The sequence below is a fragment of the Rhinolophus hipposideros genome (genome assembly GCF_964194185.1).
Source record: "Rhinolophus hipposideros genome assembly, chromosome: 3".
In the NCBI taxonomy this organism is placed as follows: Eukaryota; Metazoa; Chordata; class Mammalia; order Chiroptera; family Rhinolophidae; genus Rhinolophus; species Rhinolophus hipposideros.
This window is the reverse complement of record NC_138049.1, coordinates 54594771-54620646: the sequence shown is the minus strand read 5'-3', so window position 1 is coordinate 54620646 and position 25876 is coordinate 54594771. Positions and strand designations below refer to the sequence as shown.

The 25876-nt window shown below is 42.2% G+C and overlaps 1 protein-coding gene across 3 annotated transcripts in view; it reads right to left on the bottom strand.

Moving 5' to 3' along the window:
* FAXC (failed axon connections homolog, metaxin like GST domain containing) overlaps positions 1-17745 on the bottom strand; it is a 78907-nt gene extending 61162 nt beyond the window's left edge. Inside the window, exons 1-3 of one of the 3 annotated variants that reach the window (XM_081045367.1) lie at positions 14658-17745; positions 13829-13950; positions 8463-8598 (exon numbers count right to left, since the gene is read on the bottom strand). In XM_081045367.1, the coding sequence (XP_080901493.1) occupies positions 8463-8598; positions 13829-13935 (243 nt within the window). In that variant the 5' untranslated portion in view covers positions 13936-13950; positions 14658-17745. Of the gene's footprint in view, positions 1-8462; positions 8599-13828; positions 14187-14403; positions 14629-14657 lie in introns of those variants that run through there. The other 2 variants (XM_081045366.1, XM_081045365.1) reach the window with 2 other exon arrangements.
* Positions 17746-25876: the final 8131 nt, after the last annotated feature.

Here is a 25876-nt window from a genome sequence, read left to right as displayed (position 1 = left end):
CAACCATATATGGTTAACCTTGATGTTAACCAGGAGAAATATCATGTATCACTAGTATATCTGACATTCTTGTAATTTGTACGCTAAAGATGTAAATTTGCCATATAGCAGTAGTTTCAGTTTTCTCTTGATACCACCCATATCCTCCTAACATATCCCCTTCTGGACTCCTGTAATTCACAAGTACAATCCATCCTCCACACTGCCATCAGAGGGAACTGTTTGCAATGCAAATGAGTCATAAGACCTCTGCTGCTCAAAATTATCCAACAGCTTTCACGGATCGCATCTAACTCCCTTCACATAGCAAGTTGTAGGCCCACACCATCTCGCCACGGCCCCCTGGCCCAGCCCCCTTGCTCTCAGTCCCTCTGGCTTCCTCAATTTCAAACTACCTTCACCCAGCCAACAAATTCTGTGCCACCTGTCTGACTTTGCACACTCTATACTTTTTACAGGAATCCCTTTCCCTGTTCTCTGCAGTCTCGTCCACCCCAAAAATTTAGTTCAAATTTCACCTTGTTAGTGTGAATTATTTCCCCAAAGTGCAACCATTGTCTACTTTTCCCCCATGCTTCCATTGTACACTGAATATTTCTATTTACCCATCTGCCTTTCCTTGTAGACTACCCTCTCCCTGGGTACTTGGTACATTTTTATCTAGACCACTTTTAAAGTTGGAATAATAGAAATGAATGATCAACACCTATGGAAATGAAAGTTCTAGTGTTTTCATCATCAAAAATTTCATTTTGCATGCTCAACATCGCTAATCATCAGAGAAATGCAAATGAAAACCACAATGAGATATCGATATCACCTCACCCCAGTCAGAATGGCTTTCATCAATAAGACAAATAGTAACAAGTGTTGGAGAGGCTGTGGAGAAAAAGGAACCCTCATACACTGTTGGTGGGAATGCAGACTGCTGCAGCCCTTACGGAAGGCAGTGTGGAGGTTTCTCAAGAAATTACGAATAGAATTACCATATGACCCAGCAATCGCTCTCCTGGGTATCTACCCAAAAAATCTGAAAGCATTCCTCTATAGAGACACGTGTACTCCAATGTTCATTGCAGCTTTGTTTACGGTGGCCAAGACATGGAAACAACCAAAATGTCCTTCAATAGATGAATGGATAAAGAAGTTGTGGTATATATACACAATGGAATACTATTCCGCGTTAAGGAAAGATGATATAGGAGCATTTGTGACAACATGGATGGATCTTGAGAGTATAATGCTAAGTGAAATAAGTCAGACAGAAAAAGCAGAGAACCCTATGATTTCACTGATATGTGGTATATAAACCAAAAAGAACAAGACAAACAAATGAGAAAGAAAAACTCATAGACACAGACAATAATTTAGTGGTTACCAGAGGGTAAGGGGGTGGGGGGTGGGTGATGAGGGTAAAGGGGATCAAATATATGGTGATGGAAGGAGAACTGACTCTGGGTGGTGAACACACAATGGGATTTATAGACGATGTAATACAGAAATGTACACCTGAAATCTATGTAAATTTACTAACAATTGTCACCCCAATAAATTTAATTAAAAAATTAAAAAAAAAATTCATTTTGCTTACAAGGTAAAAAAAAAAAAAAAAAAAAAAAAACATTTTTGCAACAACATTTTAGAGGCACTGAGTATGTCTGATTAAAAGTTACATAAATTGGGCCGGCCCGGTGGCTCAGGCGGTTAGAGCTCCATGCTCCTAACTCTGAAGGCTGCCAGTTCGATTCCCACATGGGCCAGTGGGCTCTCAACCACAAGGTTGCCAGTTCAATTCCTTGAGTCCAGCAAGGGATGGTGGGCTCCGCCCCCTGCAACTAAGATTGAACACAGCACCTTGAACTGAGCTGCCACTGAGCTCCCGGATGGCTCAGTTGGTTGGAGCGCGTCCTCTCAACCACAAGGTTGCTGGTTCTACTCCCACAAGGGATGGTGGTCTGTGCCCCCTGCAACAAGCAATGGCAATGGCAACTAAACCTGGAGCTGAGTTTCGCCCTCCACAACTAAGACTGAAAGGACAACAACTTGAAGCTGAATGGCACCCTCCACAACTAAGACTGAAAGGACAACAACTTGAAGCTGAATGGCACCCTCCACAACTAAAATTGAAAGCACAACAACTTGACTTGGAAAAAAGTCCTGGAAGTACACACTGTTCCCCAATAAAGTCCTGTTCCCCTTCCCCAATAAAATATTTTTTTAAAAAGTTAAATAAATTGAAAAACTATTTTAAAAAGGAAACACAAAAATGCCAAGTCATTGGCAAGATTGTGGGTGAGATGCAGGTGATCTTTTCCATGCATCTCAATTTTTCTGAATGTGGTTATGTTACTTTTAAAATAAAAAAAATTTTAAAAGTAATACATACATTTATATAGGTATATATTTACATTATTGTATATAATAATTTCCTTAACTTCTTTAAAAGTATTAAAGAAATCCTGGTCTAGTTTTATTTAAGCAATTGTAGTCTGACTGGTCCACTGAGGGTAATTTCTAAAAGTAATTTTGAGAAGAAAGGTGAAGGGGTAAATCCTGTATATTTTTTCCGAGCTGGTGTTTCCCCATGCAAGTCTTTCCCAGGTGAGATTAACACATCCACATGTACGCTACATTCTCAGCACATCAGTGAAATCCATGGGCTTTGGGTTCCAGAATCTGGCTCCATCATTTACTCACTGTGTGGCCTTGGACCTCCCTGGTTCTCCCTAATCCTCCCTGGGCCTCAATTTCCTCATCTACAGACTGGGGATAATGTCATAACAGTTGCTAGAATCAAATCAGAAAATGCCACGAAGTGTTTGACAAAGTGCCTTCATCAGAAGTATGAACATCATCATCCCCATTCTGAGATGGAGAATTTGAGACCTTAAAGGAAATCCCATAGTCAAGGGACCCTGATTTGTTTCACAGCCATGATGCCCCCAACTTTTCAGTTAAATTTATATCCATTCCATTGTCTGTACCCCACAGCCATCTTGAAAGGTCACTTACTGACTAAATTTGAGGTAATTTGATCAACATTTGTGGATTATCACACACTGAAAAAAATCCATGCATCTACTACCGTGTTTCCCCCAAAATAAGACCTAGCCGGACAATCAGCTCTAATGCGTCATTTGGAGCAAAAATTAATATAAGACCCAGTCTTATATTAAAGTAAAGTAAGACTGGGTTTTATATTAATTTTTGCTCCAAAAGACGCATTAGAGCTGATTGTCCGGCTAGGTCTTATTTTCGGGGAAACAGGTATGTGTGATAGGTTTATAGAAGAATGTCCTTATTCTTTGGAGATGCACACTGAAGTAGTAGAGAGTCAAGTGTCATGATTTCTGCAGCCTACTTTCAAATGGCTCATCCAAAAAAAAAAAAAAGTATCCCTAAAGGTACATATAAAGAGAAATAAAGAAAAGAAGGCAACACATTAACAGTTGGTTAACAAATAAAGGGCCTATGGGTGTTCTGCATACTATTCTTTTAACTTGTCTGTAGCTTAGAAAATTTTCAAAAAGATGGGGAATAAAGATAAGACCAGCAAATAAATAGAACACCAAAAGTTAGGGCTGAGAGCCAAAGCAGAGAGTTCCAAAGGAGCCACTGTCTTTCTTTTTCCTTTCTCTTATTAAAAACAAAAAAAGTACTGTGTGAAATATTAGTGCAAATACTGGTACAAAAGTAACTGTTTTTGCAATTATTTTCAATCTTTTAAACCACAATAACTTTTGCACCAACCTAATACATGCTTCTTATACAAGTTATGTCACATGAGGTAGGTGTCTTAATGTATGTCTAGAGAAATGTAAGGAAGGATGACAGCAATCTCTAGGTAGAAGCATGTCAGGTGATTTTCATTTTCCACTTACACATTTTATGTTGTTTGAAATTCTTAAAAGACCATATGTCACCTACATGTAATCAGTAAAAACAGAAAAGCTAGTTGCATTTTTTTAAAAAATTAACCATATCTGTGGGATCTCCCTATATTTTTTGCAACTTCCTATGAATCTATAATTATTACAAAATGAAAAGTTTTAAAAATTAACCTACCGATATTTATATCCTGGTTTTTAAAAAATAATAACTATGACCAATACATCAGGCTTTTTTTAAAAGCCCATGAGTGCTTCTAATGGTCATAAAATATTTATTCCAGTCTCACTTAGGTTATTAAATAAAAAAAGCTTCAAATATAAAGTTGTGCTCTTAGGAACATGACAGTTTAATCTTTTTTTTAAAAGGCACAGGGCAAAGAAGGGGCAGTGGATGGGGTTCCCTGGGGACATGACAAAACCTCTCTATTGATCGTTGAGAAATGGGCCCCCCACCAGCACTTCCCGGGCACCACTTGCATCAACACAAACCCTCCCTGATGACACAGAGGGCTCCAGGCACCCAGGCAGGCACACAGCATCCCTTTCTAAATCTCAGAACCACTTTCCTTTTACCTAAGATCTCTGCCCCGCGCTGAACACCCCCTCCATTTATTTGCCATAGAGACCTCCCAGAAGAAAAACTACTCCTATACCATTCCTTTTTTAAAAAATATACTTAACAAGAAATAATCACTTTGGAAGGAGGTAAGCATTCCCCTCCTCAAAGGCCTCTCTAATAGCTTCAGGCTTCACAGCGAGGTGTGTTCTGATGCTTCAGTTATACTAAATACAAGTAGTTTTTCTAAAATAGGAACAAAGGTAGGTCCAGAGGCTGCTGGCGAAGGCGGCGCAGCGGCAATCAGTGCTTGATGGCCAGAAGGCAGGGAAGGGAAGAGGAAGAGAAGGGAAGGGAAGAGGAAGAGAAGGGAAGGGAAGGGAAGGGAAGGGAAGGGAAGGGAAGGGAAGGGAAGGGAAGGGAAGGGAAGGGAAGGGAAGGGAAGGGAAGGGAAGGGAAGGGCAGAGCAGAACCGCCAGGCAGCTGCTGCAGCGGCTGCAGACAGCAGGCTTACCTCATCAGTAGTGGGGACACACAGGATCTTGGATAGCAAACAGAGGTTGCACGGCACAAAACTCGGGTTTTGGCCTCTAACTGCCCCAAAGCCGACATGGACAACGGAGGCAATCTGCTCAAGAGTGATGATGGAATAGACACGTAGCTGCAGGCGAGCAACCTCTTCCTTCCATTTGCGCCCCTCGGCGACTGGCACACATCTCCAAGTGCCCACCACCAACACCAAGCTGAGCAATGATTTTACAAACCTGGTCCAATACGTTTAGACGATCCAAGCCTTATCTGTTTTTATTGCTATTTTCCTCTTCATCACTGGCTTAGGAAGTCCTGAATAATGTTCTCCCTGTTTCTCTCTCCAGACTCACCTTGATCCTAGTTCCTAGTCATGAAGACCCCATGCCCTCCCAGGTCCCCCCCACCAAGGTCCAGATGCAGTGCCACTCCACCATATTCTCAGGGGACCTCCATAATAACACCTACCCAGCTGAGAACATGTCATTGATCTTGTCCCAGCACTGCCTTAAGAGGATCACTGCTGACCCCAACCCCTCTTTTGTAGAAGAACTGGCTCAGAAAGCACAGACCATGGGGAGTCAGGAATTGGAGGGGTAATATTATTATCAGGGCAGCCAAAAGCTTGCTTGGGTGAGGAAGCTTCCCCCTGCCACCTCCCTGCTGGTCTGTCTCCAGCCAAAGACTATCTCCTCCCAATGTTGCTACTCTGTAAGAGCTTAAAGGTGAACCCCTGACCTGTGGGACCCATTTGGAGGAGTGGCAGCAAACCGGGGGTGATCACACTGGCTTGGGGATACAAGGGGCTCAGCTTCTTCCCTTTCTCAGCTCTCTCAGAGGCACACCACCTGTGGCCTGAGTACAAATACCCAGGCAGGGAAGCTAACATCCATGGCGAAAGGAGATCTCAAACGAAAATAACTAGACACCTGAGGAATACAACCTCTGTAAGAGAAGGGTAACAGACTGGATATACACAACATGAAGCAGAATTATTGGGACCAAACAATTTTAATTAGCATAATAAATATCCTCCAAGAGATAAAGGAAGAAATTAGTAATTCAAACCAAGGGGAAATGTTAAGAAGAAAAATATAAAAGTGGAACTCAATCGATGAGAGAACTATCACAATGGATGCAAGAAGAGATCAGAGCAATGCAATGGGAGATTAGAGAGACGAACTCTCCCAGAAGGAGAGAAAAAGAATACAGATATACATTCAGAGATGCAGAAAATAAAAGAAGAGGTTTTAGTGTCCGGAAAACAGGGGACAGGAAAGAAGACAAGGAAAACAAACAAATAAGAAAAGGAGATATGTGAAGAAAAGTGCTAATTCCCCCAGAATTAAAAAGAGATTAAAGACTTAAGATTAAAAGAGTTTATAAAGGACCAAACAAGACACATAAAGACACCCCACCAAGGCACATTCCAGTGAAATTGAAGAATCTTGAGATTAAACACAAATTCTAAAAGCTTCCTTTGAGAAATAGAATCAGATTAATATCAGGTTTTTCAAGAGCAACACTGATGCAAAAAGACAATGGAGTAGTATTTTTAAATTTTTATATTAAAAAAGAAAATATAATTTTTAAATCACTGAAGGAAAAGAACTCTGAACACAGAATTGTCCAATATGAGGACATAATAAAGATGTTTCAGGCATGCAAAGCCATCGAAGACTGGCCACTGAAAGGCTCATTCTGAAAATATTCACCAAGGAAGTACTCAGATAGGAAGATGAATAAATCCTGTAAGATAAGATATATGAGAAATTAGGCTAGTCAAATAACTGAATAAGGCTTGCTGACTGAAAAAGGACCAAAAAAAAGTAGTGTTTCCAAAATTTTAGAAGTAAAACATACAACAGCAACACAATTGGGATGAGGGCTGGGAAGTAAGAGACCGAAGGTTCATGTGAATCTGCTAACATACTTGTATCATTAGAGGACAAATTCAGAATGTGCCACATTTAAGAAATGAATAGGGATAAATACACATAAATTTCGATCTTAAGAGCAACCACTATAACAACAAAAATGGAATTTGTTTTAAATGACAAGAAAAGGATTTTAACTATCCATTAGAAAGCAGGAAATGAGAAAAAAATGAAAAACAGTAAGGAGAAAATGATAGAAATAAGTACTAATAAAATAATAATTACAAGTATAAGTGGATTAAACTCACCAATTAAGAACACTCAGATTAAATATAAGTAATACATTGCCTACAAAAGACAAATACACAAAAAATAGAGAATGAGGATGGAGAAAGATATCTCAAGCAAACAGGAGCCCCCCAAAAAAAGCTGGAGAATCAACCTCAATATCTGATAACATAGAATTCAAGGTTAAAAGAATCATAAGGGACAGAGACGGCTACCATATGCTAGAAAGAAACTAAATGGTAAAAGATGTGATCTTTCATATAATGTAGACCTAACAATATAACCTCGACTATGTAAATATTCTTACATAAATAAGAACCACAGCATGACAAGAAAAAGAGAGAAATCAACAAGCACACTTGAATATTTTAACCTGCTCCTTTCAGAAATTGCTAGAACAGGCAGACAAAAAAATAAGCAGAGATACAGAAGGTCAAAACAATACACTAAACATGCTTGAGCAAGTAGATAGAGCTCTACAGCCAAGAGACTATGTAATTATTTTCAGCATTTATAAAAAGTAGCCACACACTAGGCTAAAGAGTCAGTAAATTTCAAGGAATTAATATCACAAAGACTACCCGCTCTGACCATAAAATTTTTTAGAAATTTAAAAAGTCAAGTTTTAAAATGAAAATGCTTATGACTAGAACTTACATAAAAAAGAAAAATACAAGGGAATTTTTTTTAAATACATAGAACTGAATGACAATGAAAACACAACCTGTCAAACTTGTGAAGCAAAGCTCAAGCATTGCTCAGAGAAAAACATACACCCTTAAATACAGTCCTCTGTTCACTCTCTGATGCTGAAATGAGCAAGTGTTTCCGTGATGAAAGTCACTCAAACAAAACATGGAGCACTGTGGAAAAACTCTCACAAAATCTACAGATACCTCACCGGTGGCCTGCTGGGTATTCTGCCCCAGCAGGGCTCATGAGAGATGAAATACAAGCTGTCAATCAATAGAAACCTAAAGGAAAAAAACCATGTCAGACAATGGTACACCCACCTTATTAATAGCTGCCCAGTAGTGCTCGCCAAACGACAACCAGTATAAAGTATATGCTATGCCAGGAAAAAAATTACATGGCCCTGAACCCTACAAAAGTCCACATACTTCTGATCCTTCATTAAACTGGATATAAAAATCAACAGATCCTGGAGTCAAGTCTGCTCAGTATCTACTAAGGACTGGGCACTGCTACTTGCATACTCACCCCCTCTAGCACCAAATGCCAGCCCTTCCCACCATGTGAGATGAGGTACTGCTCTCTAACCAACATTGCTGTCGTCAAAATAAAAGACTTGCACACAAGTACCTGATAGGGTAAGTCAGCCATCCTTAAATAAGTTTCCATTTTCAAACAGAAAGGAGATAAACTGGGAACACCATTGTTAGGTCTTGCAAACTGATGCAAAATAATGGCATCTTTGGAGTCAATCTCTTGCTGTTTCCTGTTAAAACCAAAACAGAAATAAAGGACAGTCCACGTGTTATACAATTAGTTCCCCAGAGATGCCTGTTGGGCTGTGGCTCCTCAATGAACAAGCAGATCTGTTTGTCACAGGGGCTCACCTCACCCAGAAGCATTCAGAGAGTGGAAGCTTGGGTGAAACACAAAAGAACCTTACAAACTCTGATATGATCATGACCCCAAGGGCTCAGACACGTAACTACATGTCATCCTCCTTCTGGTATCTGTAGCCTATGGGCAGGAAGAGTGCTCTCTGGTACAGATCCACCTCCTCCCCAGCTGGCTATGCTTACCTGCCAGGGACAACGTGGATGGATTAAAAAATGATATTCTGCACTTACTGTGTCATTGCTCTGAGAGCCTCACAGGTATTTTCTCATTTAACCTTCACAATAACCTTATGAGGTAGGTACTATTGTTATCCAAGTTTTACAGATGAGGAAACTGAGGCACAGAGGACTAACTTGCCCTAAGTCACATCAGTAGTAAAAGGCACAACCTGGACTGAACCAGGTAGTGAGAGCCTATGATCTTGCCCAATACGTGGTACCATGAAACAGTCTATTAGGACCCTGGAATAACATCCATAGGACCTTGGAATAACAGTGCAGATTTACTGTGCCATGACCCAAGTCTGCAGGGAATCTGAGAGTGAGTATTCTGGTCCCTCTCCCAAACTACCCATGCCCTCACCTGGCCTTTCGCCTCTGGTCCTGAGGAAACTAGCTTCTGGGCTCTCTAGCTCATCCTCTCTATTTTACAGGGTCCCCACTTTCACCACACAGCATATATCTTATTACCCCTTCTTCTGTCTCAGCCACATATCTACCTTTTCATTGGGCTATTTTTTTTGTCGGGGGGTGGGGGTGGGAGGAGGACTTCCCTGGCACAGTTTTTCAATAGCCCCCGTGAGGCAAAACAAATGCTACATTCCAAGTTTGGATACGTGGGGTCAAGTCCAAGCCCTGCTTCCTATTGGCCATGTTACCCTAGATCTCTTCTCTCTCACACAGGCAGTGAGGACAGTACCTACTCTGCATCAATTATTATCCTGACAATTAAATAATATAATATCTAGAAGCATTTGGCAAGCTATCAAGCATTATGTAAGAGTAGACTTTATTCTCTCTCAAAGAGGTATGGTCTTATGCCCTTAAACTACAAAATCTTAATACTTCACAAAGCCCCACCACATGAACCTTCTGCGTTCATGAGAACGCAGACTGAAAAATGTCCATGTTTCAGTCTACCCAACCACTTCCCACTCTCCCTTCTGGCCTTCCCTGAGCTTCTGGTTCCCTCACATCGTTCCCTCATGGACTTTTACACAAACAAGCAAAGATAAGCTTTTCGGATCATCATGACACACATGCTCACTGCAGCGTCTCCATTCAACAAATCAAACTCTTTTGGAGAAGTTTACCACCAGAATGCCCTGTCCACTTAAGGAGTTAAGAAATGGCTCATTTTGAAAATACTGGTCAAAAGAATAAATATATTTGCTGCTTTCTGGCAATATTTACTATAAAACAAAGGTTTCCATTTAGATGAAATGTTTGGGAGGTCAGATATTAAAATTCAGAAGCCATTTAGACTATGTTCCCGGAAAGTGCAAACTGTAGATTTGACAATTAACTGATTTTGTCCATTCAAATAATTCAAGCCACAGAGTGGTATTTTCATGTAAGTTAGCCGAGCAAAAATTTAAGAACCGAAGGATAGGAGATAAATATAAAATTCCTTACACCACTTGATAAATTTAAAATGCCCATTGGAAGGGATCTAAATTTTAATCGTTAACTTGGGCCACGTCATAAAAAGAATGGATGCTGACCATGTGACCATGTGACCATGTGATAAGCATATATGCCAGTGGCTTTGTATACGTAATGCATATTAAATTATTTCAGTAACACTCTAGGGTGGATATTGATATAGTTTAAATTTAGCATCTTATATTTTACACTAGACAAGGAAATTGAAGCTCAGAGAGGCAAATAACTTGCCCAAGGAATATCAATTTAAGATCAAGTTGTTAACTTCAGTTTCCAAGCTTTTAAGCACTTCAACTACACCAAAATGGACAAATCCTAAGTTAATTTTACGAACAGCCAGCTTAACTCAGACCACTCAATCCTGGAACTTTCTGATGAAAGTCCATAATAACTAATGATGTCCGACTTTCATTGAATGCTCACTATATGTCAAACTGTGTGCTAAGCATTTCATTGTATTAACTCATTTAACCAACTCTGTGAGGAAGGCTACTATTATCATCCCCATTTTACAGATGAGAAAACCAAGTAACCAACAAGCTTACTCTCAGATACAAGGTCACGTGGTTAATTAAAGGCACAGTGAATTTGAACCGAATCTGTCCCCGGAGCCCTCCTTCCACACATCAGGCACCTCTCTCTAACTTAGGATCAGAGGAGTAGGGGACCTGTTTCCTGGACAGCTGTATTTTTAAAGGTATCCTTGTAATGAAAGTTGTATAAGAGAACACCTATAGAGCAGCAGCACTAGCCACTCCTCCCATAGTGATGAGCTGTTAGTTTATACAGATCAGATGACCCATGGGTTGCTCCAATTCCCCAAGTTTTCTAGGACAAAGTGCAAATGAGCTACCACTAACGAAGTTGTTATTTAGTCCATCAGTTTACAAACAATATATTTCCCAATGCTGGACTGAATTTAAGATAGCTGTTAGGATATCTCCACTCAGGGAGAAAAGAGTAGAGGGTTGGAACTATATCTGTTTAAAAATATTGTGGTGGGGAAAACATGGACAAAATCCAAAGTACCTACTTTGGTTATACTCATTAATGAAAGTTCCTAAATAATTCTCACCTGTCAACTTTACTTTCCACTCTGGAAATGAAGCCATAGATTAAGGTTAAATCTACACAGCAGCAAATGCAAGTAGGATGGTGAAGACTGTACAATTGAATTGCTAGTGAACTCAGATAGTGCAGCCGTTTCGAAGTGTATTGCCCATCCTGTATATTTTGGACTGTTTTGTGTTTTGCCTAAACTACAGAGACAACTGAAACTGAGATTTCACCTTAAGTGGAAGTGTCTATCATGTAACTTCTGAATCTCAGTCCTTGACCTTTCTCAGTCTTTTCCCCCATCCCTCTGTGCCCCTAAAGGCTGCCAAAAACACAGGTCTCTGCCATAGGCCCGTCCTCCCTGAGCAATGCCCCAATTCTCTACATTTCTATTCCTCTCCCCCACCAAAACCTATTTCAGAATTGGTATTTTCGAGGAGGCAGTAGTAAAAAGTGCAGGCTCTGCCAACACACATCCTCAAATTTTAATCTGGATCCTACTACTCTTACTGTGTGATCTTGGGCAAGTTCCTTAACCTCCCTTGGCCACAATTTCCTTACCTATGAAGAGAGGATCAAGCATCTAACGCGAGTTGTAAGGGAGAAAAGCAATCCTGCAAGTAAAGCATTTCTTCCCAGAGCCCCTACTAAGGGCTCAAAAATGGGCAGCCAGTTTTATTATCTGCATCATAACAGTGTTTTCCAACTCAACTTAAACATCTGTCAAGAAACAAAAGTGAATAAATCAAGGGTTAAAAATCTAAAGTATCCAAGTAGTCCCCTAAGTGGGGAAGGGCGTTTATCTGTGGGCAGAGCTGCTGTCTGTCCAGCGACCACACCTACCAGGGCGTGGCCTGCTCCCAGGGCGAGCTATTTCTGCAAGGTCATTTAAGCAAGGTTTAGACAGTCCTGTGAAGCCATCCACAAAGTGGATGACTGGTGAGAAGCCACAGGGTTTAGGATCCGGAAAAGGCTCTGGACTTGAATATAATTGAGAAACAACAGGGTTACCATTTAAATTACCCCACACGTTTTAGTTTTTTTATGTAGCTTGAAACCTAACTTGAAATAGAGTTCTAAATGTAGCAAAAATATAAAATGATCTAGAGAGATCATTTCAGTTTAAAATGTTTTTATTTGATTCAACTAGATTCTAGGCACTGTGCTCATTGGGGGCATGCAATGCATAATAAGCTTAAAATAAATCTTCTCAATTATGGCTAAATAAAATGAAAGCCAATACATTTCCCCATACCTAAATGATTTCCCACCCTCTCACAATATTCACAACATCTAAGTTAGCCTGTCACAATGTCCTCCTGGAATCCCTGCAAGCCTATTAAAGGTCACCTATCACTGTCTGTTTACAATCTATTGTGTAGGATTCCCCCCTGGAATAAAGCACTGTGGACACATTTCTTGCTCTTTAAAAAATACTGGCCACGAGGCACATTCTAAGCTATTGATAACTGCTTGCTTCTGGTCATCTCCCAGTGACAGAGGGCTCAAAGCGGTAAATTAACGTATCCATTAGCCAAACAACCATCTCAGTAACCTATGGTATAACCCTACTCAAAGATCCTGTGTCCAGCTGGATGTACCAACCTCAGGGGCCTCCATTTTCTGGTATTTCCAAGTCAGTCCTGTAAATATTCTGCGGCAGGCAGCGGGTGCAACTGTGTACCTCACGGGTGACTCCCGTGTTCTTTCAAACACGCCCATGTGCTAGTCCTATTCCCAGATCTCCTGCTGCTCACACAACAGTGGCATTTAAAGCTGAAGATGGTGCTTAACTTTAAATACCAGATTAGCAGATAACCAGGTTGAAACTGCATCTAAACTGCACACCACTACACTTGGCCATGTATCTTCAACAGGGACCCAGAGGTCTCTGGAGCGGTTGCAATTTCAGCCTTTTGATGATGAAGTTAGTTGAACTAACCCTTAAGAAAGATAAGGTTAGTGGTTAATATTCCAGCAACATTACCTATAAACAAATAAGGCATTTCATAAAAGGGTAACTTATTATTTCTACAGGGCCTAATTCTATTGTTGCAAACATACTGCACTGAAGATATTCCTAAGGGCGTTTCATAATGGACTATTTCACTCCACAACAACCCAGAGACTTTGCTTTCAGCACGAAAAGATGGGGACACTAATGTTTTCCCCTCGCAGCAGCAGTTTAATTCTCCTGTCAACTCTAAATGCCCCTGACAGCCAGGTGACCACAGATTGCCTCTGGGGACAGGTAAGCACAGGGCTCTGGGCATTTGGGTGTCGTGACCCAGGGGGTGGCCCGGGGCCCCCCTCGCGCCAGCCCTACCCTGGCCAGGTGCCCCTCCGGCGCCCCTGCGCGGGGCCCTCTCTCCCGCTCACCTAATGACCAGGAGTTCGTGGAGCAGATACGCAGCTGCGGCCAGCAAAGCTCCCCCGGTCAAGTAAAGTGTTTTCTTCCACCAGGGATCGGAGCCCAGCCCTGCCATGATCCCACCGTAATCCTGCAAAGGGAAAGCGATGATGTCCCCATAAAAGGAGAAGGGCTCCTCGGTCCCGGCCCACCAGCCGAAGAAGGAGACGCTCTGGTTCCAGCTCAAATCCAGCACGCACGGCCTGGACGAGGCAAAGCCAACCCCCCAGTGCATGCTGCGCGGCTGGCTGCGGACGTCCCTCCCAGGGCCCGCGCCGCCCGCATGGGAAGGGGCCGGCGCGGGCTCAGCTGCAGGCTGGGAGCGCGGGCGGCGGCGGCGGCGGCGGCGGAGGCGGAGGGCGGGCGCGGGCCGCGGGCGGCGGGCCTGGCCGGCGGGGCCCCAGGGCCCGGGGCGGCAGCGGCGGCCGCCGGCTTTCCCCGCAGCGGCCTCTCCGCGCCTCTCTTTGTGTCGGCGCCTGGAGAAGGCCGCGTGATGTCATTGCTCCCCGGGGCTGGGAAACAGAGGCGGGATAAAGTCACCTACCCCGCGCCCTGCCCCCGCCCCGCATCTCCGCGGCCTCCGCCCCGGCGGGAGCTGCAGGGCTGGGGCGCGCCGGGCGGCTCCGCGCCTCCGGGAGGCACGGCCCGGAAGGGCTCTGAGCGCTAGGGTAGGGCTGCGGCGGGTGCAGGAAGGCTCCGCCGGGAGGAAGCTGCATCAGGGCCCGGATCTCGGTCCCCCCGACCCGCGGGTCCCGCCCTCCGCCTTCGCTCCCGCCCCCCCCGCAGCCCGGGACTCACCTGGGGCCGCGCGGAGCTGCCGGCAGGAGCCGCCACCCGGCGGGGCTGGGAACCAAGACCCGGATCAAGGTCGGGAATTAGATCGCTCTGGCCATCAGCAAAGCGCTGTGTATTTGCATAACTTACAAAAAACACCCATTAAATTACACAATTACGTCTTGGCCGTGTGCTTACAGAGGGGAGATGTCTGGTGTGATAGTGACAATGTACTCTAGAGAGATTTTCCCTCTGACAAACCCAGCTCAGGTCCTTCCACCTTTGAAATCATGATCAGGGAACTCGCTGATGTGGGGTGTTTTGTTTTTCTTTTTCTTCCTTTTCGATGCTGAAAAATATGTCAAACGTTGTGTGTGTGTGTGTCTTGTGTGTTCAGTTTATTTTTCCTTTACCTTCATTTTTTAGTTTGCAAGTACAAAGAATAAGACTGTTTCATAGAAGTTTATGATGTACACACAGATTTTAGCAAGAGCATGGATAGTTTAAAATTGTTTGGAGGAACTAAAAAAATTCAACTAGGGGATTTATTTGTCTTAAGGCAAAAGGATGGATGTGGGAACCCTCCAGGCTTGTGCATGAGGAAGCAGAGATTGGGGTGAAAAAGGACTCCCCCTTCCTTCCTAGTTCCCCTACCACACCAGCCCTTAGAACAGGCAGTGAGTGTGGTCATACTGTTACAATATAAGCTTGTTGTGAGCCACAGCGAGATAAAGTGGGGAGCTAGCCAGGCTGGTGCCTAAGCAGCAGCAGTGACGGGTCCCAAACACTACGGTATATGTGACCTTTCAGGAAGAAGCAAAATGTGGTTGGAAGCGAACCTTCCACGAGCAGGTGGTAAAGAGTGGAACTCAAGGGCCTGCTGGGGTGAAGGGTAGTCACCAGACAGCCTTCCAGGGAGAGGAATCCCGAAGCTGGAGGGCATTGTGCATAGAAGGCAGAGTGGTCGGAGTTTGGGATCAGAGCAGAAATGCTCTATGTTGAGAGGGGACAAAGAATGCTGCCACCAGTGATTCCCCATTCTCCCACATAGCACTCAGCCTTTGCTCTCATTATATGTTGAGCCAATATTTCAAGAATACCAGCTTGATATTTGGTACCGAATTATTTGCCTAAGTGTCTAGGTCCATAAATCATCTTATGCCCTGTAATTAACAGCCAGAGGGAACTGAACAGAAATGGGTTAAGAGAGGAGCCGAAGAGACTGACTCTTCAAAGAGTGGTTCCTGAGAATCCCACGGAGAGCCAGATCCCAGGCTCAAGCCCCTGGATTCCTGCACAATAGCTGTGTAGGACCCTGCCCTGCAGGGTGAAGAGTAGGGAGCTGAGCATGAAGGACTCCTGGGGTCCTTCAGCGAGTGAAATAGAATGAAGACCTCTGGAGCCAGAGGAGGCATCTTTACCCCTACCAGTACCACTACCAATTCTGATGGCCTTGGTGTCATAATCATGGACATTAGCTACACACTTGAGGTATCTTGTCATTTTTCTTTTACAAAGACTTTGTTTTACAAATGAGAAACAAAAACTCATAGACACAGACAATAATTTAGTGGTTACCAGAGGGTAAGGGGGTGGGGGGTGGGTGATGAGGGTAAAGGGGATCAAATATATGGTGATGGAAGGAGAACTGACTCTGGGTGGTGAACACACAATGGGATTTATAGACGATGTAATACAGAATTGTACACCTGAAATCTATGTAAATTTACTAACAATTGTCACCCCAATAAAATTAATTAAAAAAAAAAAAAAAAAAAAAAAAAAAGACTTTGTTTTACTAACTTTAATTGAGGTGTTACAAGAAAAGGGAAGGGACTAATATATATTGAACCTCTGCCTGTCCGATCATATTTATTTCGGTAACTTTTCAAAACAACCTGTATCAGATAAGCATTGTCATCCACATTTTACAAGTGAGGAGACTGAGGCTCAGAGAGGTGAATTAACAAGTTCACTGCCCAGAGCCAGGATTCAAACCCAGTATGTCTGACAGCAGCAGCCCTTTGGATTTTGCACCACCTACAATGTTTCTCACACCAAACACCAGTGTGTAGGGTAGATGTTGAGGAAAATATGCCTTCATTGGTTGATGTGAGCTTTTGTCTATTAGCTTTTGTTTGTTACTGTATGTGAGGTGATGGCTAGCTTAGGGTTAAAAAAATTCTGTGCTGTGATTAGGGGTTGAGAGAGTTCCCCGTTTGGTCTCATCCTCTGGAGTAGGGGAGATGTGAGATGATGTTGCTTATTGTCTGTTTCGCCCGCATCAGCAGATGAAGTGAAGAAGTAGCTAAATTAAATCAGGACGACGTGACAGACACGTTGCCAAGCTTCAAAAGGCTTTGGGCCGATGGTCCCAGGCGAGAACAGTAGGTATCATTTTCATCAGTCGGATGTGCAACGTTCTTATCGTTAACTGCTGAACCTTCCCTGAACTGGTGATTCCTTGAGAGGGGAGGCAAGAACAAAAAAACTTGGCTCTGGGATGCTCCTAAAGAGATATACAAGACAGACCTCAGGTGGATTGATGGATTGATTGCTGTTTCAAGATTGCTATTCAGAAGGTTCGCTGTTTCAGGACTGCTTTTCAGGATTGGATTGTTTCAGAGTAAGAGATTGAAACTTGCCTCAATGGACAGTAGAGACTTCTTTTGTTGGTGAATTGTCATCGTTCTAGCATCTCTGGGAACTTGTATGCAATGTGCAGCTTGCAGTATCAGAAGACTCCCTAACTTTTAGCAACAACAACGCCAACAGCCCCAGCATTCTTGGGAACTAGCAAGCAGCAGTGCAGAGACGCCTGAGTTTCTCTCAGCTGCAGACTTGGCAAGGTTTTGATGCCTGACTTATCCAGTGCTGTTCTCCCCATTTGGTGAGCTTTGGGCATCTACTGTAATAGTTACTATCCTATAAAGCTTATTACTGCTTTTGGATGCTCCTTACTGATGTTATTTGTGTATTTAGCCAAGCGAGTTTTGATCAATAGTAAACATGTTGGGATCTCTTAAACTTATATGTATGTGTACTCCTCTGACATGACATTGTTACTAATGAATACAGTTTAGTCTAAACCTCCTTTACTTTCTGTCATTAGCACATTCTATTAATTGTCTTTGTCTTTTGCTATTGCATAATTGCTAAATACATTGATTAGATATTGCTAAACAAATCAATTAATCCTCTCTTTAGCGTGTGCTCCTCCTTTCCCCGGCTCGTCATTACACAGTGCTGGGTCGCTGTCCATGGTATTCTTTCTTTATACCATTCAATTCTGAATGATGTCTAAATCCAATGGCTGCAAAGCCTCAAATGCCTACCAGTTATACATGCTGTCTGTCACCTTCTGAGAAAGATGGATTCAGACAGTTCCCTATACAGACATGCCTATACCTGTGTCATGTGACTCGGAAGCCTGGCCATGATGATATGACAAGGAACAACTAAATCAGTGCTTCCCAAACTTTAAAGAGTAAATGTACCAACTGGGGTTCTGCCATGATGATCAAATAAGGGAAAATTAGACCTATGCTTCTCAAACATCACTGTGCTTATGAACCTCTGAGGCTCTTTTTCACATACAAACTCTGATTCAGTAGTTCTGTGGTGGGTCTAAGAGTCTGCATTTCTAACAAACTTCCAAGTGAGACCAGACCACACTTTGATTAACAATGGTAGACCTCACTGGCTTCTGGGGAGGATCAAAGATGCCCCCCTATGCTAATGGTTTTAATCAACACAATCAAGTCACTGTTCTTTATGAGTTTAGACACCAGACATACAGATAAAAAGGTGGGCTCAGCAGTAGACTCAGACACGGAAAGAAAATGAATCAAGACTCAAGAAGAGCAATTAGAACAGATAGTAATGCATATCCCTTCTGAAAGGTCCTAGCCCAAGTGCTAGGAGCTGAGGAAGTCACTGGGCAGGAAAGATGGGGTGGAGAGGAGTAAAGGAGAGGAGAGAGAGAAGACAGAGAATCCTGAGGGAATTAGTGATAATCATGGCACATTTATCAGGTGCCAACATGAAGAGCATAAACAAATAGATATAATGCTTTATAAATTTCACTGATCTTGGAAAATTTTTCCCCACGAATGTACTTCGTGTTTCCAAATATAGCCTCAGAGATTTAAGATTTTGCTGCTGTGGTAATAAATGGATGTCATGTTGGCACTATTGCTGATTCTACATAATGAAATTTAAGATACCATTTTATTAAAATATCTCATTATTCAAAAAATAATTTACTTGATAATGTTACCCTGAATTTTATTGTAAAGCTTCTGCTTTCTTGGCTTCACTTGTGGGTAAGAGGTCTAGTATCTTACCCAGGTATCCTGAATCCTAACCAACATTATAGCTGGAAGACAGTATGTCACCATAGGTGACTTTGCCTATCTACTTTCTGACCCACTGGACTTGGGCATTTTATAATCATTATATCACTTTCAGAAAACATTTCCTCCAAGACTGACTTGATGCTAAGACAGGATATGCAAATAATAACCAGGCTCAAATGAGTGAGGGGCAATTGAGAAGGTGGGTGATGAGAAGGATTTGGGACATTTTGAGCTTGGGCAGTGTGTTAGTTTGCTAGGCCTGCCATAACAAAGTACCACAGAGTGGGTGGCTTAAACAACAGAAATTTCCTCATAGTTCTGGAGGTTATACATCTGTGATTCAAAGTGTTGGCAGGCTTCTCTCCCTGGCTTGTTCATGACCATCTTTACCCTGTGTCTTTACACGGTCTTTCCTCTGTATGTCTCTGTCCTAATCTCGTCTTCTTAATAAGGACACTAATCATATTGATGTAGGGCCACCCGAATGACCCCATTTTCCTTAACTACCTCTTTAAAGGCCACATCTCCAAATATGTCAAATTTTGAGGTACTGAGGGTTAGGACTTCAACATATGGATTTTTAAGGGGACACAATTCAGCCCATAACAGACAACCTATAGAATCCCAAGTTGGAGATGGCCAATGGCAACTGAATGTGTGAGTTTAGAGAAGAAATTTGGGCCTGGGATTGAGATGGCTGGAGGTCATGAAAGGTAAGGGAGTAGACAAGAGAATGTGAGGGTTATGCTGTGTGAGAGGAGAGAAGGGCCAAGGACAGAACCCCGAGAACACCACATTTGGAGGACAGGAGGCTCATCCAGGGAACTGAGAGAGGGGAGGCCAGGAGGGAAGCCTCACAGGAGTTAGGACGGCAGCAGCCAAAGGAAGGGGGTGGTTCAAGAACGTGTGAGATGGGATCAATAGTGTCTCATGTTCCACCAAAATCAAGCAAAATAAATTTAGCCAGCAGAATGGACGTTGCCGATCTTGGTGGGTGAGCCCTTTCAAGTATCAAGGGAGCAGAAGCTAAGATTAAAAAACGAAGGGCCGGGTGGTAAGTGCAGATAACACCCACAACAATTTGGCTGTGAAAGAGGAAAGCAAAGGTGATAGCCAGAGGTGGAAATAAATATGTTTTCCATCCGTTCAAAAAAGAGGGTATGATTTCTAGTTTTCTTATCAATACACGAACACAGTACAAAACTCAAAAGCTATGAAGAAGAACGCACTGAAAAGTCTCCATGCTGGTCTTCTCCCCTTCTCTCCAGATGTGATCCGCTCTTCTCCACCCTTCTCCTTGCCCCGGAGGCTCACCTGCAGGAAGGACATCAATGACTTCCTTGCACTGTGGTTTCCTGTTGTACACGCTGAAACTTTCTTCATGGAGTTTACCTTAACGTGGAGATTGGAGGGCAGGAGGAGTGTAAGGAAGGGATGACTAACCCATGGTATCTTTTTCTGCAGTCTCCCTAGGCCATGGCTCCTATCAGGCAGCCTTTTTCTCTACATTGCTACCCTCTGTGGGTTTCAGGAACTAATTCCACACATTTCTCCTTTGGCAAGAGGAGTGATAAGGGCTTCCTGCTGTTGCTGGCCCTGCGGCTCTATCCTCTTATAAACATCTCTTTTACTAAATAAATACTCCTCAAAATAACCAGTTTGAGTTTTGGTTTCCTGCTGGGACTCTAAGGGGCAAAGTTTCCCTCCTAAGTCTGTTCCCCAGTTCTTCTCCCCAGAGATAAATACAGTCATCAGCTTCTGTGCTTATTCTGAAATTTTCTATGCGTTATAAGAAGCATTTCCTACAAAACATATATATATATATATATATATATATATATATATATATATATATATATATATATATATATATATTCGGATAATTCAGTTCACGAATTCATCCTAGAGAAAGTGCTACATACCTCATTGCTGAATATCACTACGGTCACCTTCGAAGTCCTCCCCTTGGGAAGCTCTGCACTGATGCCAGTGCCTAGTCCACCCTTCAAAGCAATTTTAGAACTCTTTTCTGGAATGGCCATCAGAGCTGTCATTGTATTACCCTTGAAGTCCTGAATGTCATCACAATGTCTTTCTTTCAATATTTCCTTTATCTTTGGGTAAAGAAAGAAGTCACTGGGGGCCAGATCAGGTGAGTAGGGAGGGTGTTTCAATACAGTTATTTGTTCACTGGCTAAAAACTCCCTCACAGACAGTGCTGTGTGAGCTGGTCATTGTCGTGACGCAAGAACCAGGAATTGTTGGTGAAAAGTTCAGGTCATCTAACTTTTTCACGCAGCCTTTTCAGCACTTGCAAATAGTAAACTTGGTTACCTGTTTGTCCAGTTGGTACAAATTCATAATGAATAATCCCTCTGATATCAAAAGTTAGCAACATCATTGCAACAAGTTCACATTTATTTCAAAGGTATGTTAACCTAGATGCACAAGAACAATGGACAGAGCTTGCTTAAGGCAAAGATAAACCTTTCACTAAAAAGTTACATGCCTGGGGCGTGACTACCCACCCTGACCTGCCCAGTTAGGAATCTGTGATCAGATCACCCTGGGAAGTTACTTTCCATAGAACTTCCTCCCCCCCCCCTTTATTTGTCCACAAGCCTCAGGGAGAGATTATAGGAAAGAATTGGTATGAGACTAAATCATGGGCAATAATTAGGGGGTAGCAGGGATCCTTATCAGGCTACAAATATGTCAAAAGAAATTTGGCCAGCAAGCCTCTGGGGTGCCTGTTACCTGGGTCTGAACTGAATGATCTCTGTGGAAGATGTTGCAGGAGCATAGAGAGATTTGCCTCTAGAAGAGTTAGTTTCAGCCCCTATTGACTGGTTCTCAGGGAAAGTTCTGTGTGCACAACTGCCAGGTAGTTTTTGGGTGCTCAGGTAGACAGCAGAGGCCTGAGGGGGCAAAGGTCTGGTCACTGTGTGGTGGGTCTGGGCGCCACCTGACGGTGTGTATGGGGCGTGGGGGAAGAGGAGCTGCTTGGATATCCAAAGCACTTCCCTTAGGCTGATAACATTGTGGTTGCGTATCTTTCATCCTTCCATCCATCCACCCAGCTGTCTACCCATTATCTCTATTTTAAAACAGCAATCTTTATTTATGAGTTCAAATTCGTTAAACATTGCATAAATCTGATTGTTAATTAATTCAAGCTGGCCTTCTACCATCCCATCCTGACAAAACCAAGTCTAAAAACAGAATGCCAGAATGTCTCCAATTCAATATCAAAAGAATGACCAAAAAGAGGCAATTTAAATCATGTCCCAGTTGTTGCCTTTCTTGAATTTTGACAGCCCCTGTGTTCACTTTTAGAAAATATAAGTAGAAGAGAGACCCTATTTTTCTTTTCCTAACATTCTCACTCTGTCAAGTAAAGACTGTATTTCCCCACACAGCAGTATTTTAATGCAGTCATTTTTAACCTTTTTTGGTCGGGAGTTGGGGGATCGTGAATCCTTCTGAGACGCTGATGAAAGCTATGGGACATTCTCAGCAGAAAAATACATGCACTTTTGCTCCCTGTTTTGGAAGCCTGTCTGTGTACCCCAGATACAGAGCCTGCTGTAGAGTCAGGAAAAAACAGTAGAGATCTTGTGAGATGTCAGTGAGTACTATGTCCATTAGGTCCTGTCTGTCAGTAAGAAACAAGGATTCAAAGCTGGCAAAGCAGAAACCCTTGGTGTCCATATTTACCTTGTACTCTCCACCCCATTCTCAGCTCTGGCCACATCGTCTTGAGAACATCTTTTCTTTGGGTCCAACTGGTGCCTTTTAGCTTCTAGACAGTAGCTCCTTTATGTGGACTACATCCTTCATGTGCTGGGATACAAGAGGTTTATTGATCTCACAATAAACTGTTTTGCTTGATTTTCATGCAAACCACCAGTGTCAGGAATTTTTTTTTTTGACACAGAGAAGAAGGCTTGCATATCATTTGCATCTCAGTAACAGTCAAATAAGAATTTCCCTTCTAATAGTCACATTGTAAGTTAATAAAAGCAATTATGTGTTGGCTGTATAACACAGTCTTTCATTTGGTCTGGTTTCCATCTTGATTTCTACAGGGACATTTTCTTAGATTCTTACGTTAGTCTGTAAGGATGCAAATGGAAGCCTATCATGAAGCACATAGGTTTTATGGAACTGCAGGGACCTCATCAGACAGGTTTAAAACATATATCAAAAAGACATCTCAGATAGGTCAAAATTTTTGCCTTTTTGTTTGACTGAGATATTTTTCATTTTAATACTTTTCTTCAACTTATCATTAAAGCAATAGTAAAAACTGTTAGTATAACATAGAAAGTAACGGTATAATTTTGTTCAGGGGATTGAAAGTATTGTATGAAGTTGCAGTAAGTAGCATGTAGTTGTTTAGAGCAATGAAGCTAAGAGAACTGAGGCCAATAGCCCAGACTCTGGACTTTGTGAAGCTCTGTTTGATTTGCTTTTGGAGATGGTACCCTGCAAACAGGCAATTCAAATGAGTGATAATAATCCAGTTGTGTGTGGTCATGCTACTGCTGTGAGCATAGGATGGTACAGACATGCGGTACAATGTGCACAGGCTCGGGAATCAGACTCCCTGGGTGCAGATCCAGGTTGCCCCTTCATGGTTGTGAGATGCCAAGCACATTTAACGTCTCTGTGAAACGGAGTGGACAGTGAGTGGTCCCCACTTCACGGGGCTGTTAGGAGGGGTCAATGAGATAATCCACGCAGAGCACTTAGCACAGGGCCTGCTCCTCTGTAAACCGAAGGATTACCAGTAAGTGGCCAATATCACTTATAAATTCTTTTTAAAAAGCAATATTTTACATTAATTGATGTTGAGTGTCTATTCTAGGCCAATTCAATGTCACAATTTCCCTAACATATTATATTGAAAATATAAACTCACAGAAAAGTTGAAGGAATAGTATAATGAACACCTATGCACCCTTCATCTAAATTCACCAATTATTAACATGTTGTTACATTTACTTTCTTTTTATACATAAACACACTTATTCCCTGAAACCTAAATAAAAGTAACCTTTCTTGAAGTTCTGAAAAGCATTTATTCAACTATTCTCATTTCCCCCTTATCTTTTTCTAACAATGTGGCCTGTTTGCATTTTTTAAACCCACGGATTGTAAATTGCAGGTATCTTGCTCTTCAGTTCCTAAGTTCCCAACTGTATGCAGTTCCTAAGAATGTGGACATTTTCTTTCATAAACATAACGTTATCACATGGAAGGAAATTCATAGTAATTCCATAACATTATCGTATATCCAGTCCATCTTCAAAGCATATTCAAATTTGTGCAATTGTCTCAAAAACATTTATAGCTGTTTTGCTGTGCCATTGTTTTTGATGTTCCATTCAAAAATCCAATCAAGGTTCTTGCAGTGCACGGGTCACTTTTAACCTACATCCCAGTTAAGTCAATTAACTTATAGAATGTCTCACATTTTGGATTTGTCTGAATTTTCCTTTATGGAAAATTTCTTTCAGCTTGTCCCCACCGACCCACCTGTAGCTGAGTCACTAGACCTTATGTGGGCCACTCCTAAGGATCCCTAAATCATTGCTTTCCTTTGTGTGGGATCCTCCGTTCAGCAAATGTTTGTTTAGGTTATTTATCCCTACTCACTAAGTGGTAATGTTGGCCCTAGGCCTGGATGTTATGGCAAGGCAAAGTATAATAAATTGAGATTTGATTTGCCTTTAGCGATAGAAAACCCAAACAGCAGTAGTTTAAACAAGGTGATATATTCCCCCTCTCTCTCTTTTGTCAAAGTCTGAAGGTAGACAGCCTCAGGCTAAGATAGGAATCCACATATCAGGCTCCTCTATACTGTTGCTCCAACTCAAAGGCTGAGATGCTGCTCCAGTTCAGGCCACGTTCCCCTTGCACCCAGCAGGAGGGAGAAAAGGCAAGAAAAGAGAACACGCTCTCTCTGTAAGGGCACTTCCTGGAAGTCACACCTACCATTTCTACTCACATCTCATTGGCCACAAGTCAGTTACATGGCCACATGTAGCCATAAGGAAGGTTGAGAAATGCAGCTAAAATAAGGGGTGCTGCTGCTACAGAAGGGAAAAGAGAAGAGATTTACAGGACAGCCATCGGCCTTGGCATGTCTACTTACAGAGGCCGGTGATGAAGACGGTAACTGAGAGGTCACTGGTGGAAAACGAAAAAGGAGGCTCTTCAGGCATTGCAAATGGCATAGGTTAATGTTCAGAAAAATGAAAAGAAACCATATTCTTAGAAAAAGATAAGGGGAAATTGAGAATAGTTAAAGACAGGCAGATTAAATACTTCTCAGAACCTCAAAAAAATGTTGTTTTCATTTGTTATTTTTATGAAGGTGGTAGTCCCACAATGAAGTAAATGTAAGCAATGTATTTTATCATTTTAAAATAATGTATAATAACCTTCCAGATATCCAACTTACTTGACTTCATTGGAATTTTGTTGACGTGTAATCGTATTACCAGCACTTCATTTCATTCATTTTCTCATTTAACAAACACATATGTCAGACACTGAACTGGGTGAGGGGATATAATAGAGAGTGAAACAGAACAATGGACCCAGCCCATGTGATGCTTACATGAGATAGATTCTAATCAAATATTTACCCAAATAAACCTAAACCTGTAATTGTGATAAGTGCTACAACAAAAGAAAGATGGTATAATGTTAAAAGGGGGGTTTACACTAGTCAAGAGAACAGAGAAAGTTTCCCAGAAGAGGTGATGCAAAGGCTGAGGTCTGAAGTAGAGAGAACTAAGTAGGAGGGGAGGATGCTGGCTAATGGTTAGAAGGTTTGAAAGGTCATGACTGGAGGGAGAACTGAGAAGGGCTCCT